At 45.5% G+C, this 17,812-nt stretch overlaps 1 protein-coding gene across 2 annotated transcripts in view; it reads left to right on the forward strand.

Annotated features, from left to right (window-relative positions):
• Positions 1-15,386, forward strand: part of LOC134980087 (oocyte zinc finger protein XlCOF6-like) — a 31,929-nt gene extending 16,543 nt beyond the window's left edge. For both annotated transcript variants that reach the window (XM_063946735.1, XM_063946736.1), the window contains exons 3-7: positions 3,959-4,150; positions 4,230-4,329; positions 4,439-4,536; positions 11,743-11,851; positions 13,002-15,386. In XM_063946735.1, coding sequence (XP_063802805.1) covers positions 3,959-4,150; positions 4,230-4,329; positions 4,439-4,536; positions 11,743-11,851; positions 13,002-14,488 — 1,986 coding nt within the window. In that variant the 3' untranslated portion in view covers positions 14,489-15,386. The remainder of the gene's footprint in view (positions 1-3,958; positions 4,151-4,229; positions 4,330-4,438; positions 4,537-11,742; positions 11,852-13,001) is intronic.
• The last annotated feature ends 2,426 nt before the right edge of the window (positions 15,387-17,812 follow it).

Raw genomic sequence — 17,812 nt, forward strand, 5'->3', positions numbered from 1 at the left:
TGGACGATGGTCTGGTGGGTGCGAGGCTCAGACGTTCAGCCACGTCTGGGTGTCGTTCAGCCTGGACCTCTGGGTACAGGATATAGTGTGCCAGGGGTACAAACTGGAGTTTCAAGAACTCCCACCTCACCGATTCTTCAAATCAGGCTGCCAGCGTTACTGACAGACAGGGCCGTCCTACAGGAAGCCATTCAAAAATTGGAAAGGTCAGCGGTCATCGTTACAGTTCCGCCGCATATGCAAAACAAGGGTTACTGGGTGTCATTCCGAGTTGATCGCTAGCTAGCTAGTTTTAGCAGCCGTGCAAACGCTATGCCGCCGCCCACTTGGGAGTGTATTTTAGCAAACGCATGTGCAGCCGAGCGCTGCAAAAACAGTTTGTGCAGTTTCAGAGTAGCTCTGAACCTACTCAGCGCTTGCGATCACTTCAGCCTATTCGTGTCCAGATTTGACGTCATACACCCGCCCAGCGAACGCCCAGCCATGCCTGCGTTTTTTCAGACACGCCTGCGTTTTTTCAGACATGCCTGCGTTTTTGCAAACACTCCCTGAAAACGGTCAGATGACACCCAGAAACGCCCTCTTCCTGTCAATCTTCTTGCGGCCGTCAGTGCGACTGGAAACTTCGCTAGAACCTGTGCACAACCACAACGGGCTTTGTACCCGTACAACACGCGTGCGCATTGCGGGGCATATGCATGCGCAGAAATTCAGATTTTTAGCCTGATCGCTGCGCTGCGAACAATGGCAGCTAGCGATCAACTCTGAAAGACCCCCACTATTCGAACCTTTTTGTGGTACCGAAACCGGATGGTTCGGTCAGACCGATTTTGAACTTGAAATCGTTAAACCCCTATCTGAGGGAGTTCAAGTTCAAAATGGAGTCTCTGAGAGCGGTGATCTCAGGTCTAGAAGAGGGGGAGTTTCTGGTATCCCTGGATATCAAGGATGTGTACCTCCACATTCCGATTTGGCCGCCACACCAGGCGTATCCCAGGTTTGCACTGTTAGACAGTCCCTATCAGTTTCAGGCACTGCCATTCGGTCTCTCCACGGCACCGAGGGTGTTCACCAAGGTGATGGCAGAGATGATGGTTCCCCTCTGCAGACAGGGAGTGGACATAATTCCATATCTGGACGATCTGCTGATAAAGGCGTCGACCAGGGAGGCCTTGTTGCAGTACATTGCTCTCACGACTCGTCTGCTCAGGGAACAGGTTGGATCCTGAACCTTTCAAAGTCACATTTGATGCCGACAAGGAGATTGTCTTTCCTGGGGATGATCCTCGACACGTAAGTGCAGAGGGTATTTCTACCAGAGGAAAAAGCGTTGGTGATGCAAACAATGGTCCGGGATGTCCTGAAGCCAGCCCGGGTATCAGTTCATCAGTGCATTCGCCTTCTGGGGAAAATGGTTGCCTCCTACGAGGCCCTACAGTATGGAAGATTTCATGCTCGATCCTTCCAACTGGATCTCCTAGACAAGTGGTCGGGATCCCATCTACTCAAGCACTAGAGGATACGTCTGTCGCCGAAAGCAAGGATTTCATTCCTCTGGTGGCTGCAAATGTCTCACCTTCTGGAGGGCCGCAGGTACGGAATTCAGGACTGGATCCATCTAACCATGGACGCAAGTCTCCGGGGTTGGGGCGCAGTCACTCAAGAGTAAACTTTCCAAGGAAGGTGGTCAAGTCTGGAATCCAGTCTTCCAATAAACATTCTGAACTAAGAGCCGTATACAATGGTCTTCTCCAAGCGACACATCTTCTGCGAGATCGTGCCATTCAAGTACAGTCGGACAATGTAACGACAGTGGCCTACATAAACCGACAGGGCAGAACGAAGAGCAGAGCTGCAATGTCAGAGGTAAAAAGGATTCTCCTCTGGGCAGAAAGGCACGCATTGGCGCTGTCAGGAATCTTCATTCCGGGAGTAGACAACTGGTAAGCGGACTTCCTCAGCAGACACATTCTCCATTCAGGAGAGTGGGGCCTCCATCCGGAGGTGTTCACGGAGGTGACAAATCTTTGGGGTGTACCTAAAATCGACATGATAGCCTCGCGTCTCAACAAGAAGCTCCGGAGGTATTGTTCCAGGTCGAGAGACCCGCAAGCAGTGGTGGTGGACGCCCTGGTGACTCCATGGGTGTTCCAGTCAGTGTACGTGTTTCCTCCACTTCCACTCATTCCAAGGATTCTAAAAATCATAAAGAGAACAAGAGTTCAGGCAATCCTCATTGCTAGGGACTGGCCAAGAAGGGCTTGGTATGCGGATCTTCTGGAACTACTGCTGGAAGATCCGAGGCCTCTTCCGGAGGACCTTCTGCAACAGGGGCCGTTCGCTTATCAAGACTTACCATGGCTACGTTTGACGGCATGGAGGTTGAACGCCAGATATTAGCTCGGAAGGGCATTTCCGAACAAGGTTATTCCTACCCTGATACAGGCTAGGAAAGGAGTAACGTCTAAACATTACCATTGCATTTGTAAAAAGTATGTGTCTTGGTGTGAATCCAAGAAGTTTCCTACAGTGGAGTTTCAACTGGGACGGTTTCTCTTCTTCCTGCAAGCAGGTGTGGATATGGGCCTGCGTTTGGGATCCATAAAGGTCCAGATTTTGGCCTTCTCCATTTTCTTCCAGAAACAACTGTCTTCCCTCCCTGAGGTTCAGACTTTTTTGAAAGGGGTTCTGCACATCCAGCCTCCCTTTGTGCCGCCTACAACACCCTGAGATCTTAACGTGGTGTTGCAGTTCCTCCAGTCGGATTGGTTCGAACCTCTACAGGAGGTTGAGGTCAAGTTTCTCACGTGGAAAGCTGTCACTTTGTTGGTCTTAGCTTCTGCTAGACGTATGTCGGAGTTGGGGGCTTTGTCTTGTAAAAGTCCCTACTTGATCTTCCATGAAGATAGAGCTGAGCTCCGGACACGTCAGAAATTCCTTCCAAAGGTTGTGTTGGCTTTTCATATCAACCAACCTATTGTTGTGCCAGTCCTTGGATGTTGTAAGGGCTCTGAAAATTTATGTGAGGAGGACTGCTCATCACAGAAAATAGGACTCAAGGTTTGGTTTGGTCAATCAGTTCTGCAGGAGCCTCCGCGCTCTCTCCCGTTCTGGGAGCTTTGGTACATCCCCATGGTACTAATGTGGATCCCAGCATCCTCTAGGACGTAAGAGAAAATAGGATTTTAATTACCTACCGGTAAATCCTTTTCTGGTAGTCTGAAGAGGATGCTGGGCACCTGCCCAGCGCTTCGTATCCTGCAGGGGTTACTTGGTCAGTACTGCTTTGTGCTTAGTTAAGTGCTGCGTTGTTACTTGGTTCAGTAATGTTCTTCAGCTTTTGCTGAGTTTTTAAGCTAGTTGGCTTGACGTGCCTTGTTGTGTGAGCTGGGGTGAATCTCGCCACTATCTGTGTAAATTCCTTCTCTCGAAGTATGTCCGTCTCTGGTAGGAGGGGCATAGAGGGAGGAGCCAGCCCACACTAGCAAACTCTTAAAGTGCCAGTGGCTCCTAGTGAACCCCTCTATACCCCATGGTACTAATGTGGACCCCAGCATCCTCTACGGACTACGAGAAAAGGATTTACCGGTAGGTAATTAAAATCCTATTTTTACAATTCAATGAGTTCCACTTTCCTGGACTTTTGGAAAATGAAAGGCTTGTTATACACATACATCCCCTTTCCTACATGTAACGGTTTCCTGTGTGTACTGTGTAGCAGATTGTATAAAGCACTTACCTCTCATACTATCTTCCATAGGTCACCCATTTTGAGTCCTCTCTCCCTATATAAAGTAATCTCTTTGTTTACCCTAATATGTTCAAAGCAGATCCCGTGGGCACTTGCAGTAATTTGTGGACTCAGTACATTGGGCCCTATGGAGATGTCAGTAGCAGCAGGAGAGTAAGTACATAGAGCGTCAGTCACCTATTTATTGCTGTCTTTCCCAATACACAGGACTACACGGCACTGATAGAGAGATCTGGTGAGTGTGTGACACCCAGGAGCCATCCCCATGTGTCAGGAGGATGGAGCAGGACCCAGAGCCTCATCCCGATGCCTCCACCTCACTCCCTGATACATGAGAGAGACAGTGACCAGAAGATCCTGGAACTGACCAATCAGATCATTGAGCTGGTGACAGAAGAGGTGACTGCTGGGAAGGGGACGTTATACAGTGATACCGGGGGATGTGTCTGGGTGGTGACTGTGTCATTGTGTGTGTCAGGTTTCTATACAGTGTCAGGAGGAGATGGAGAAGTCAGAAGGACACCGGGATCTGTATGAGGATGTGAAGATGGAGAATCACTGGCCCCTCTCATCACTGGGTAAGTGGAGACTCAGTTACTGCAGTGCGGAGAGCAGATTTAGGGGTGACCTAGATACACATCATCTGATACATATATACAATGTCCTCAGTCACTGTGTCTCCTACAGATGGGTCCAGGAGCAGAAATACCACAGAGACAGATCTCCACCATCTTCATCCACAGGACTGTACAGAGGAGAATCACTGGATCCCACAGGAGGATCAGGTAGGTGGGAGTTGGGGTCTCACCAAATACCAAAGTGTCTCTTTATCTATAAGAAAGCCGCGTGCTCCATACACCGTAATATCCTTCTGTTTCACATCAGTTTATTAGGTCATACATTATTAAATATGATATTTTGTAATTAGAGAAAAGAGAGAGCTCATGGTGTAACATGTCCTAAGGTAACAGGATGGATAGAGTCAGTTATGCACCAGAAAATCAGAGACTGTGAGCGGAATGGAACATTTGGCAGCGTAACAGCTCTCCTGTACATTGCTGTATGTATCAGAGGAAAACTCGCCTCAAAGTCGCAATTTGAAACTACACTTTGCCGCAGGTTTCCGTCTTTTGTTATTTTTTATTTCAATGTACTAAGTAGAAATTGCTGGAAGTAATACGTGCAGAGCTTATAATTTGCTTTCTGGACTGTCACTATATTGTATTTTATGAAAAGGCCACTTTCTCCGTGTTCTCCTGAGCATTGTCTGGTTACTCCTATTGTGCAGCGCGGCAATTGCCTAACTCCGCCCTGATTTCCTGTCCGTGCAGCAGACATACTGCACAGCATAGCACCTCAGCACCGAGACCGCTCCTTCCCCAGGCTTCTCACTGTCTGAGCGACTGTGTGGGGCCTTCTCATCCTGTGTGCCACACTGCCAGTATACAGCACTTGCTACTAGCCCTGGCAGCCTTTGATCTCCGAGGAGGGACCCTGGATAATTGTGTAGAGCTCCTACTCACTGCCACTTTCTCACAGCCTCACCTACTTTCCTCATGGAGCTTGTTGACTTGACTCATGGAACCTGCTGATGATCCGTCTCCATGCCATTCATTGTTTCTTCTCCTGGACTTTACCCACCACTACCAGTCTCCTCTCCAGCCTCTGGTGGGGGGGAACAACCTCTCCCTTCATCTGTGCTTCTTCAGTGTTCCCTGCATGGTGACTGTCTCTTACATCACTGATCTCGCCCAACCAGCAGCCTGCTCCGGCTGTATATATCTCTGTCCATGTCCTCTGTCCTGGTGCATTCAGAGCCTGTACATAGCCATTATAACCTTCTGCCCTGGAGTGCAGTCAGCAGAGCATATATGAACCCGATACATTGTCTGATGCCCAGTGACTAGACTATTTCTGGTGATACAGTGGAGTCTAACACTCAGGTGATGCATGCGGTCTCCATACTCCCAAGATACGTACTGCAGCGACTGCCTCTTTAGGACTGTTTGGGTAATTGTCTGCACTTCTATTTCCTGATTAGGCCCCCTGTCTACAGCCATATGTATCCCTTAGACCTGCCACACTATAGGCTACCGACCACCAGGGTAACTCTTTTGAAGAAACTTTCATATACATCCACCGCTGCTCTGTCTGTTACTCTGCAGCTCATTGGCTTCATGGGTCTTGCTGCCACCTGCTGGTTACTTGGAATATAGCGTTGTTTCTGTTGCCTTCTTGAGCTCTCTTCCTGCTACCTTCCCATAGCTCACTGTACTACATTGTTTTCCTTGGCTGGCTGCCTGCTCTACAACGTCTTACCAGTCTTCTCTGTGCGATCCATGACCCCCTAACTCAACCACTATAGGGGATGTGAGCTGCAGTTATTGACTTGGACACTGCTCTAATTTGTCATTGTTTCTTCTTAAATAATCACCTGCTTACATGCCATGGATCCTGAATGGGGAAGAGAAAGAGAGGCATGCAAATGAAGGATGAGGTGAGACACCCTGATGACTGCACTCACCCTAATCTCTTTTGTTGTCTTACTCAAGAGTCTGACTTCCTGGCACTCCTGCGTTGCTGGTCACAACAGTCCTGCTCTCGTAAGACGGCAGCCACTTAGCCTCTTGTTTAGCTACGGTTAATGAGGCTGGAAGTAGGACCGACCTGGACAAGATTCTATTCCAGCACAAAACTTCATAGATCTCTAGAAGGGACTACAGGAAACTGAATATTGCCACATTGCCGACTGATATTACTCAGGTCACCCACATTTGCCGACTGATATTACTCAGGTCACCCATATTTGCCGACTGATATTACTCAGGTCACCCACATTGCAGGCTGATATTACTCAGGTCACCCACATTGCTGGATGATATTACTCAGGTCACCCACATTGCTGGCTGATATTACTCAGGTCACCCACATTGCAGGCTGATATTACTCAGGTCACCCACATTGCTGGATAATATTACTCAGGTCACCCACATTGCTGGATGATATTACTCAGGTCACCCACATTGCCGACTGATATTACTCAGGTCACCCACATTTGCCAACTGATATTACTCAGGTCACCCACATTGCAGGCTGATATTACTCAGGTCACCCACATTTGCCGACTGATATTACTCAGGTCACCACATTGCAGGCGGATATTACTCAGGTCACCCACATTGCAGGCTGATATTACTCAGGTCACCCACATTTGCCAACTGATATTACTCAGTTCACCCACATTTGCCAACTGATATTACTCAAGTCACCCACATTTGCCAACTGATATTACTCAGGTCACCCACATTGCAGGCTGATATTACTCAGGTCACCCACATTGCAGGCTGATATTACTCAGGTCACCCACATTGCAGGCTGATATTACTCAGGTCACCCACATTGCCGGCTGATATTACTCAGGTCACCCACATTGCAGGCTGATATTACTCAGGTCACCCACATTGCCGGCTGATATTACTCAGGTCACCCACATTTGCCGACTGATATTATTCAGGTCACCCACATTGCAGGCTGATATTACTCAGGTCACCCACATTGCTGGATGATATTACTCAGGTCACCCACATTGCTGGCTGATATTACTCAGGTCACCCACATTGCAGGCTGATATTACTCAGGTCACCCACATTGCTGGATGATATTACTCAGGTCACCCACATTGCTGGCTGATATTACTCAGGTCACCCACATTGCAGGCTGATATTACTCAGGTCACCCATATTGCAGGCTGATATTACTCAGGTCACCCACATTGCTGGATGATATTACTCAGGTCACCCACATTGCTGGATGATATTACTCAGGTCACCCACATTGCCGACTGATATTACTCAGGTCACCCACATTTGCCAACTGATATTACTCAGGTCACCCACATTGCAGGCTGATATTACTCAGGTCACCCACATTTGCCGACTGATATTACTCAGGTCACCACATTGCAGGCGGATATTACTCAGGTCACCGACATTGCAGGCTGATATTACTCAGGTCACCCACATTTGCCAACTGATATTACTCAGTTCACCCACATTTGCCAACTGATATTACTCAAGTCACCCACATTTGCCAACTGATATTACTCAGGTCACCCACATTGCAGGCTGATATTACTCAGGTCACCCACATTGCAGGCTATATTACTCAGGTCACCCACATTGCCGGCTGATATTACTCAGGTCACCCACATTTGCTGACTGATATTACTCCGGTCATCCACATTGCAGGCTGATATTACTCAGGTCACACCTTAGTTTACTACTATTGAGGCGCAACCTGAAGCCTCAGGTGGCTTCCAACCTCATCTCCAGGACACTCTTTCTGTTCACCTTCAAGAGCATAAAGTTCTACCGCCTGGATGACCTAGAACACAGGAGATTTCGTAACAGCCTCCAGATTACAGCCTCCAGGCTCGAAACTTACAAACAGCCCCCAAATGAGAGATATGGCAACAGGTGCACACCATACCCCAATCTGGCTCCTCCGCTGTTCTTACTCTCTGACAATGGGTTTCTTCCAGTTGCTCTCCTGGTCTGACAGTGGGTTTCTTATCTATGTACTGTTACTGTTTAACTGTGATTTCATGACTCACCACCTGTTTTATTCGTCCTTCTGCCTACTGTCCTTCTTTGGAAGATTCCCATTGCTTTAGTCTATCTGTGTTGCCGTTCCTTCAGTTCTGCTTGGTCCACATCAACTTACTCTGTTATAGCTAAAGAAAGCCCGAATTGCTTAGAACTGCTCTCTGTTAGCATCTAGGGGCTTGATGTTCCAGAGAGATGTTAGAACTGTGCTCTGACAGCGCTGAAGCGGTGTTCCTGTTGAAGGTGAATTCCTCTCTAATACTGACCAATAAATCATTAGAAGTAGCACTTTTAGTTTCTCACCACCTTCTTCCCTGTGGTGTTCCATCACATTTTAAAAGATGGTAGAAGTCAGATCCTCAAACGCAAGTTTCAACTAGACTTAGACTATTGCTAATCTTTATTAGCCAAAACCAACTACAACTAAAATTTGTCACCAGGATTCTGGAGCCACTAAAAGAGGGCATTCTGGACAAGGCGTGGCTTGACACACCATGGTGTAGGCAGCTTCCTGCCAGAGCTCCTGCTAATATCCTGATCTATCTCCTGTTTCCCTGGTGTTCTGTGGCTGAAAATTTCTGCAAGAGTGCAGTACCCCCCTCTGCTCCTGCAGTGTGAATTTGGGGATCCTATGTGCCAAGAGTCCTAACTTACTGGCTGGTGAAATCTGTGACTGGATCCTGAGACAGACTCTGCTCTCAGTGTAGCTGTTTCTCCTGCTGCAGCTCTGCCCTCACTCAGCTGCTGGGGCCAGTGTGCTCAGGCCTGGTGAGCTTGTATTATACACAGCACACATTCCACTGCTTGTCCCCTGAGCACATAGTATTACAGAGACAACACTCCCTGTGAATTTGGGACAGAGCTTTAACTATAACCATAGTGCAGGGAAGAGCACTGTATGCCTGGCTCCCTCTCACCTCTAGAACACATGTGCTGGACTCACACGCCTGCGTTCTTTGGATGAGCTGAGCTCCTGTGTGTATAACTCTGCTCCCTTTCTACCAGTGGATCTTCCTCTTGCTCCTACAGTATATTGCTTCTTCTCCCTGCAGCCATGTTTAATCCTGTTCATATTTCTGGACATTCGGTCTCAATCATCCTGAAGGCTATCGCGGAATCCGAGCAAAGGGTTCTTAATATGTTTGGAGAAGAGACTGTTGCAGTAACTGGTTCTCCTGTGGGGTCCACCTGCCCGCCAGTGCTGCTACCCTCGGAACCTTTGGGGGAGCTTGTATCTGTGGGGCCTGCCGCTCCGCTACAGTCGATGCTTAATGCTGGAGGTTCCTCCGACGAACGCATTGTGAACAAAATGGGGGAGTTGCGGATTCTTCCTGCGCATATTCACCGTTATTTGCAGTGGGTGATGGCGCGTGGGATGTCGGTGACTGCCTCCGTCTCATCGTTGGTGACTGTATGGACCTCCATTGCAATTTTCTTTGAGGGTCCGCAGTGTGACCTCCTTGATAATGGGGGAGAACGGTATTGTATCATTTCGCAGTTAATTGTGATGTTTGAAAGAGGGATGGTTCTCCATTCTACATTTACCATGGAACTGTGGCCTATCCTCTTATCTATCCGGCTAATGCTGTGCGGGATGGTTGATGGCTCCACTACCTTCCTGACTACTGCTCGTGTACCGCTAAATGACTTGATTCCAGAGTGGGCTTATCCTCCGGACTGATTTTCTTTCTTTCCAAGTCTGTATAATACCTGACTGGTTACCGGGTCCTTGGCTGTGTTCCATTTTATTGTTCATACTTTCTTAAATACTATGTTCTATTCTGTTTTTTGTATGTCTTACCATTGATATAATTTCGTTATTTGATGGTTCTAAGATATGTTTTATTTGACCATCGCTTATTTAAGGGTTACATATCCATATATACTGTTGTATCTGTAGGGTGCTACCAGCACTATTCCTTATATTTCCAGGTCGCTTATCATATCTCAATATTTGCATATTAATTTTTTATTTGTATTTCTCATATGAGGGAGATCTACTCTATTTACTGTTCGGCCATATTTCTTCTTTTTTTAATTTGCCCCAGTCACTTATTTTTTCATTTATCCTGGTATTAGGGAAGGGAGGGAGGGGGGTGTTAGACAGTTAGGTCATGTAGTTTAATGGGGGGTGGGGGGATTTGGGGATCCAGGTATACCTAGGTTGGGGATAGGCTATACAGGGTGGGGGGTTTTGAGGTGGTTTGTTTTGGGTTTTTTTTTTTTTTTCTGTTTTGTAGGGATTTTTGTTTTATCTCTATGAGCAGCAGAGGTCTTAGGATTTTAATTATTTCTTATCTTTTTTTCCCCTGTATACTAAGGCAGGTGTTTTATCTATAGTTTGCAGTGCCAATACTTTTGTATTTTTCTACGCCTCATGGGTCAGTCTTTTTTTATTTTATCATTTTATCCTCAATGTGTGAGCTCACATGGCGCCTGTGGGCTCTTACTCTTTCTGCTTATTGCTATAATGTGGGGCGTATTGTATATCCTGTACTATTAGACGTGTACTGCAGTTGTATTCTGTGTCTCCTGTCTGACCGTACTTCTGCTTGCATCCTGCATACTTTACTATACCTGCCGGTATTGTTTGTTTTATATGTATACTTTTTTTTTATTTTATTTTTTTTCATATTATTCTTTTTGGGATGTTCAATTAAAACTTTCAATAAAAAATACGCAATAAAAAAAAAGAAAAAAAAAAGAGGGCATTCTGGTGATAGACCGAGATCTCAGTAGCTGCACCCTACTGATTTCTCTTCATTGCCTTCATGTCTACCCCTATGGTGCCATTGTAGGTGTGTGATCAGAGGTAAATGCCTCCAGAAAGGCCCCCTCCTTTAACCCCTTGCCTGGCTTACGGCCGGAATCCGTTACCTGGCTTGGCCGCATCACATGCAGCAGCTGCACCCACCGTCCAAAAATCCGGCATCAGCTGCCCCCACAGTGTTCTCCTATACCCAGAGAACACTGTAAATTAAACCGTGAATGGTCTTTCTATATATATATATATATATATATATATATATAGTATAGCATAATCAGGCGCAGTAGCAGTTATATCGTCTCCCCAGGATATGGTGACGTGTCTTAAACGTTCTGGTACTTTCAGGTATGCGAGGCAGAGATGAGAGCAGTAAACAACAGAAATGGATGACGGGTGCCATCTTGATATTTTGTTCCTCATATTACAAACACTCTCTCTATCCTATGTACTTGGTGTAACCTGTTGCTGGTTTGGATTGTGATCAGAAGCTGCCACCAAGATCTTGTGACTTATCACATTTGATTGTCTATCTTACCTACTTCTGTGTTTATGCAAAATAGGGACCTAGGCTGATTGATAACAGTTATATGATATATATTTATTGTGTCTGGGGTAATTAGACTGACGTCCTGACTACTATTAAAGTAGAATTTCAAGAGGAGGAAGAGACGTATGTGAGGGGTGATCAGCTGTGTAAGGAGGAGGAAATCCCTACAGATATCAGCGCAGGTGAGTAATACACGTACTATAGACAACATTCTTTTACTCTTCAGTCTCTGTCAGTACAGACTAGTGCACAGGTTCTCAAACTCAGTCCTCAGGACCCCACACAGTTCATGATTTGCAGGTCACCTGTAGATTTTTAGAATGTGACAGTTGGTGATACACAGAGCAGCTGCCGGGTGACATGGAAAACGTGACCCATGTGGGGTCCTGAGGACCGAGTTTGACAACCACTGGACTAGTGAGAACAATACCAATTTGCCCAGGCAGGGGGTTGTAAAATGTCATCAGCCCATATTAAACCTCCTGCTCTCTGCACATTGTATCATTGTGTACTGATAGCTGATAGATCTGACCAGTCTCCTCTGCTGCATCTCAGGGGATGTCACGTAGATCAATCGCCATGACATCATCCATAATCCCCCTTCTGTGTCATCTCCAGTCCCCTCTGCGTACTACACTTGTTATTACCTATTATCTTCCCTGTGTAATAATCTATGAGTATGTGATATTCATTTACCTGTATATCTACACTATAATACTACAGCAATATACCAGATGATTCTCACCCATGTGACATCACACACTCCATCCCAACACCCACCTTCCCGCACACACAGAACTGTGACCACACCCGTCATTGCACTACAGCGCCCCTCTAATCATCGGCTTATCTGTCTCTGTACCCTGGTCTGCCCTTATGCTTTCTTCCACTATGTGCTGCTGCCCATCTGTGCCCTGCTCCATTCTCCTACTCTGCCCTGATGCTCTCCTCATCTCTGTCCAGTGGTGTGTGTGTTGTGCCATGCCAGGCCTGAATGCTAGTGTAGCCCATGTCTGCTCCAGTGTCTGTGTGTGAGGGCAGTGCCATGTTGGATAATGCCACTGGCCTGTTAGGCTTCCTGTCCTATGGTGCTGGCTGGGCAACATGTTTGAATTGTAACTCCCCAGACTCTGCATTTGGCCGGAGCTGTCCCATGTGACCACGCAGCCTGTCGGTCAGTGTGGCTTGTTATATGTAATGTGCTTGCTGATGCTGTTGCATAATTGTTATTAACTTAGAAATGACACAACTGGACCTCTTGAACCGTATCATTGTTATTAACATTTTGTGCATTATAAAGTAACATGTCTATTTCCATATATTTATTTCCAGCTGATAGATGCGAACACGGGGATATGTTGGAGGGACAACTCCTTTTATCTACAGATTTAAAAACTGAAGCAAACGTTGTGCAAGACGCTCCAGGAGAAACCCCTATTATGCTAAATCTATATTCAGTACTTCCAAGTGCAGATAAATCATCTGATCTCTTTAATCATGAGCAATGTTCCCCTGATAAAATAGACATTGCTACACATGGTGCAGCCCATTTTGATGACATAATGATTCCATGTTCTGATGGTGGGAAATGTTTTACCACTAAATCATCTCTTCATAAACATCAGAGAACTCGCATAGGTAAGAAACCATTTTCATGTTCTGAGTGTGGAAGATGCTTTAAACACAAATCATCTCTTGCTGAACATCAGAGAACTCACACAGGTGGGAATCACTTTCCATGTTCCGAGTGTGGGAAAGAGTTTACAGATAAATCATCTCTCCTTGAGCATCAGAGATCCCACACTGGTGAGAATATCTTTTCATGTTCTGAATGTGGGAAAGAGTTTACAAACAAATCAAGACTTATTAGACATCATAGGACGCACACAGGTGAGAAACCATTTTCATGTTCTGAGTGTGGGAAATGTTTTACCAACAAAAAGCAACTTCATATGCATCAGAGAACCCACACAGGCGCGATACCGTTTCCATGCCCTGAGTGTGGGAAATGTTATACATACAAGGGACATTTTATTATACACCAGAGAATGCACACAGGTGAGACACCATTTGCATGTTCTGATTGTGACAAATGTTTTACAAACAAAGCGCAACTTACTAAACATCAAAGAACTCACACAGGTGAGACACCGTTTTCATGTTCTCAGTGTGGTAAAAGTTTTATTAACAAGGCACAACTTAATAAACATCAGAGAACTCACACAGACAAGAAACAGTTTCCATGTTCTGCGTGTGGGAAATGTTATACATCTAAATCCTCTCTTGTTAAGCATCAGAGAATGCACACGGGTGAGAGGCTACTCACATGTTCTGAATGTGGCAAATGTTCTACCAACAAATCACAATTTATTAAACATCGGAGAACTCACACAGGCGAGAGGCCATATCCCTGCTCTGAATGTGGGAAATGTTTTCCAGACAAGGCTCAACTTCTTACACATCAGAGAACTCACACAGGTGAGAGGCCATTTCTATGCTCTGAGTGTGGAAAATGTTTTACAACTAAACCCTCTCTTGTTGAGCATCAGAGGAAGCACACAGGTGAGAAACCATTTCTGTGTTCTGAGTGTGGGAAACGGTTTATACAGCAATCAATACTTATTCGACATCAGAGAACTCACACAGGAGAGAAACCATATTCATGTTCTGAGTGTGGGAAATGTTTTACAATGAAAACACATCTTATTAATCATCAGAGAACTCACACAGGCGAGAAACCGTTTTCTTGTTCTAAGTGTGGGAGATGGTTTACACACAAACACAGTCTCGTCAGACATCAGGGAACTCACACGGGTTAGAAGTCATTTCCGTGCTCTGAGTGTAAGAAATGGTTTCCACGCATCAGATCTTGTTCAGCTTCGGGAAAATTATCTTAGAAGAAAAGTAGCTGGACATAAAACGTGGGAGTTGCTTGACACTAAATACTGTAGAAGCCGTTTATATTAGCGCAGTTTGATAGATATAGTTTATAAAAATTGTTCATTTGACATCTTTGAATTGATCTCGTAAATCAATGTTCCAGCCTCACAGTATGTATAAACAATGTATCATTGAAATTGCCATGGATTGATATGCTACGTCTGTCACCAACATAAGATGGGAACAGATCTCTTGCATGGAACTTAGGGCAGGCTACTGACTTACACACTGTCGCCACGCACCACAGTAATAGCTACACTTTGTTGTTACATACGGTATGAGTAGCAATGGGCTGGAGGTATAATATACAGGGGACACTGGGGCAGATTTATTAAGCCTGGTGAAGTGATAAAGCCAATGAGCTCCTAACTTCCATGTCACAGGCAGGGTTTGAAAAATGAGTTACGAGCTGATTGGCTGGTCCTTTAGCACCTTCCACTTTATCACTTCTCCAGGCTTAATAAATCTGCCCAGTATGTTTGTACGTATTCTCTAATTGAAGCTGCAAGACGGGCCATATAATTAGGTCAGTAATCTGAGTAGCTCACGGGGGATCTTTTACGATGCTGCAAAAATGTGCTCCTACGGTACAAATACAATTGCGTGATCCATGTGGCTGTTTTTGTACAAACGCTCCCATTTGTACGTTATCCTCATCACTTAAAAAGGACTCACAATATTTAGACGTGGAGAGGTCAGGATTTGGCTCATATCTTTATACAGTGGTGCTGGAAAGTTTGTGAACCCTTCAGAATTTTCTATGATTCTGCTGATATTTGGCCTAAAGCTACCTCAGCTTTCCACACAAGTCCTAAAAGTAGATAAAGAACTAAATCAAACAAATGACACAAAACAATTAGACGTGCTCATTTTTTTTATTGCGGGAAAAGGATCCAATATCGTATATTCGTGAGTGTCAAAAGTATGTGCCCCTTTAGGCTTAGCAGATATTTTGAAGGTTAAATTTGAGTCGGGTATTTTCAATCTAGGGGGTGACAATCAGGTGTGAGTGGACAACCTGTCTTTTTAAAAGAACAGGAATCCATCAAAGTGTGACCTGTTTGTGGAAGTGTATCATGCCACGCACAAAGGAGATTTCTGAGGACCTCAGAAGAGTTGTTGATGCTCATCAGGCTGGAAATGGTTACAGAACCGTCTCTAAAGAGTTTGGACTCCACCAATCAACAGTCAGACAGATTGTGTAGACATGGAGGAAATTCCAGACCATTATTACGCTCCTCAGGAGTGGATGACCAACTGAGATCACGCCAAGAGCAAGGTGTCTAATAGTTTGCAGGGTCACAAAGGAACCCAATGTTACCTCTAAGCAACTGAAGGCCTTCCTCACATTAGCTAATGTTCATGAGTCCACCATCAGGAGGACATTGAACAACAGTGTTGTGCATGGGAAGATTGCAAGGAGAAGGCCGCTGCTCCCCAAAAAGAATATTGCTGTTATTGCTGCACAAGGGGGTCATATCAGATACTGAAAGCAGAGGGTCACATACTTTTGCCACTCACAGATATGTGATATTGGATCATTTTCATTAATAGAAAAATGCGCACGTAATGTTTTTTTGTCTCATTTGTTTTGTTTGGTTCTGTATCTACTTTTAGGACTTGTGTGAAAATCTGAGGTAGTTTTAGGCCAAATTTCAGAAGAAATATAGAAAATCCTGAAGAGTTCACAAACTCTCAAGCACCACTGTGACGTCTTTTGTATCTTTCAGGTGCACTTAATGGGCCTGGATGAGAGGAGCAGCATACACCTTGGGGAACCCATGGTGCGCTGCAGGTGGGGCAGATTTGAAATGTGCAGAGATGTAAAGTTGGGGAGGGGCTGTGTCCCAGACTAATCCTAAATTTCAGTGTGAAGACAAAGCTGCCCAGTATGTGTTCATTACATGCACAATCAGCCGCCAGTGTGTACCCTGCAAGCACATATATTTATACATGTGCACCCCTTGTATTGCAGCACAATCAGCCACCAGTGTGTACCCTGCAAGCACATATATTTATACATGTGCACCCCTTGTATTGCAGCACAATCAGCCGCCAGTGTGTACCCTGCATGCACATCTATTTATACATGTGCACCCCTTGTATTGCAGCACAATCAGCCGCCAGTGTGTACTGTGCATGCACATATATTTATACATGTGCACCCCTTGTATTGTTCCAAGACCAATTTGCTCATTTGTTTTATCTACTCCAAGCTCTGAATCTGATCTAGGGACACACATATGTAATAACACTAATGTGGCATGTAATAAGTACAGTCCTGATGTCCTCTAGCTCATGATTGATGAGCGAGCGGTACTTTGGAGTAAAGAGTAAACGCTGACATTAGTGACGAGGATGGAGTTATATAGTATGTAAGATTTCCGGGCGTAGCGGATACTCCTTCCAGCGTGCGCTTCTTCACCTTCACTTGCAAACTATTGCACAGCGCATTTCCCAAGCGTGGGCTGTGGGTATGCTCCTATGTATGTGCTGTGCCGATATTCAGGTGTATTTCTGTAACTGCGCTCTGGTAAGTCACCTCCATTGCTTCCAGCGAGACTCTGGTTGGGTTTCCTGATAGAAACGTTACTGTACAAGGATTCCTTCTGCCCTTTCAGCAGCCGGATGTACTGTACCTCGCACATAGTAAGAGCCTCTCACCTTCTCTTTGGACTTGGATCAGGAGGATAGGGACAGCTCTTTAATCGACAACTGATGGCTACATTCATTTACTTGGACATATTAAAAGCTGTTAAGAGGCCGCTGGACACAGGAAACTGATGTGCGTCCATCTTGTTTTACATCATGTAAATGCATCAGAAGCACAATATTCATGTGTGTACAGGAGATCCCATATTTGCTGTATGTGATTAAGGAGTTGTTGGACCTCTGCGGACGTTCCATAGATCTGACGCGAATGGAGATTCTTTGGCAGCATACCAAGAAGGTAATCCTAACATCATTAAAAACATTTAGAAGAACAAACTCAATCAGCGTCTTTAAAGCTAAACTCATCGCACTGAGTCAGTGGTTACTTACTTACAGCCATGACGTAATGCATGTAGGATGGTTCGAACTATTACAGTGGAACAAACTGTCATGGCAGCCATGTTGTGGGCGGGGCCAACATGACAATGCAGCCAATCCGTTCATTTGCAGACAGTGATATCTAAATTCATTGTAAAGACTTTCCCCATAAT

This window comes from Pseudophryne corroboree, chromosome 12 (assembly GCF_028390025.1).
Source record: "Pseudophryne corroboree isolate aPseCor3 chromosome 12, aPseCor3.hap2, whole genome shotgun sequence".
Taxonomy (NCBI): domain Eukaryota; kingdom Metazoa; phylum Chordata; class Amphibia; order Anura; family Myobatrachidae; genus Pseudophryne; species Pseudophryne corroboree.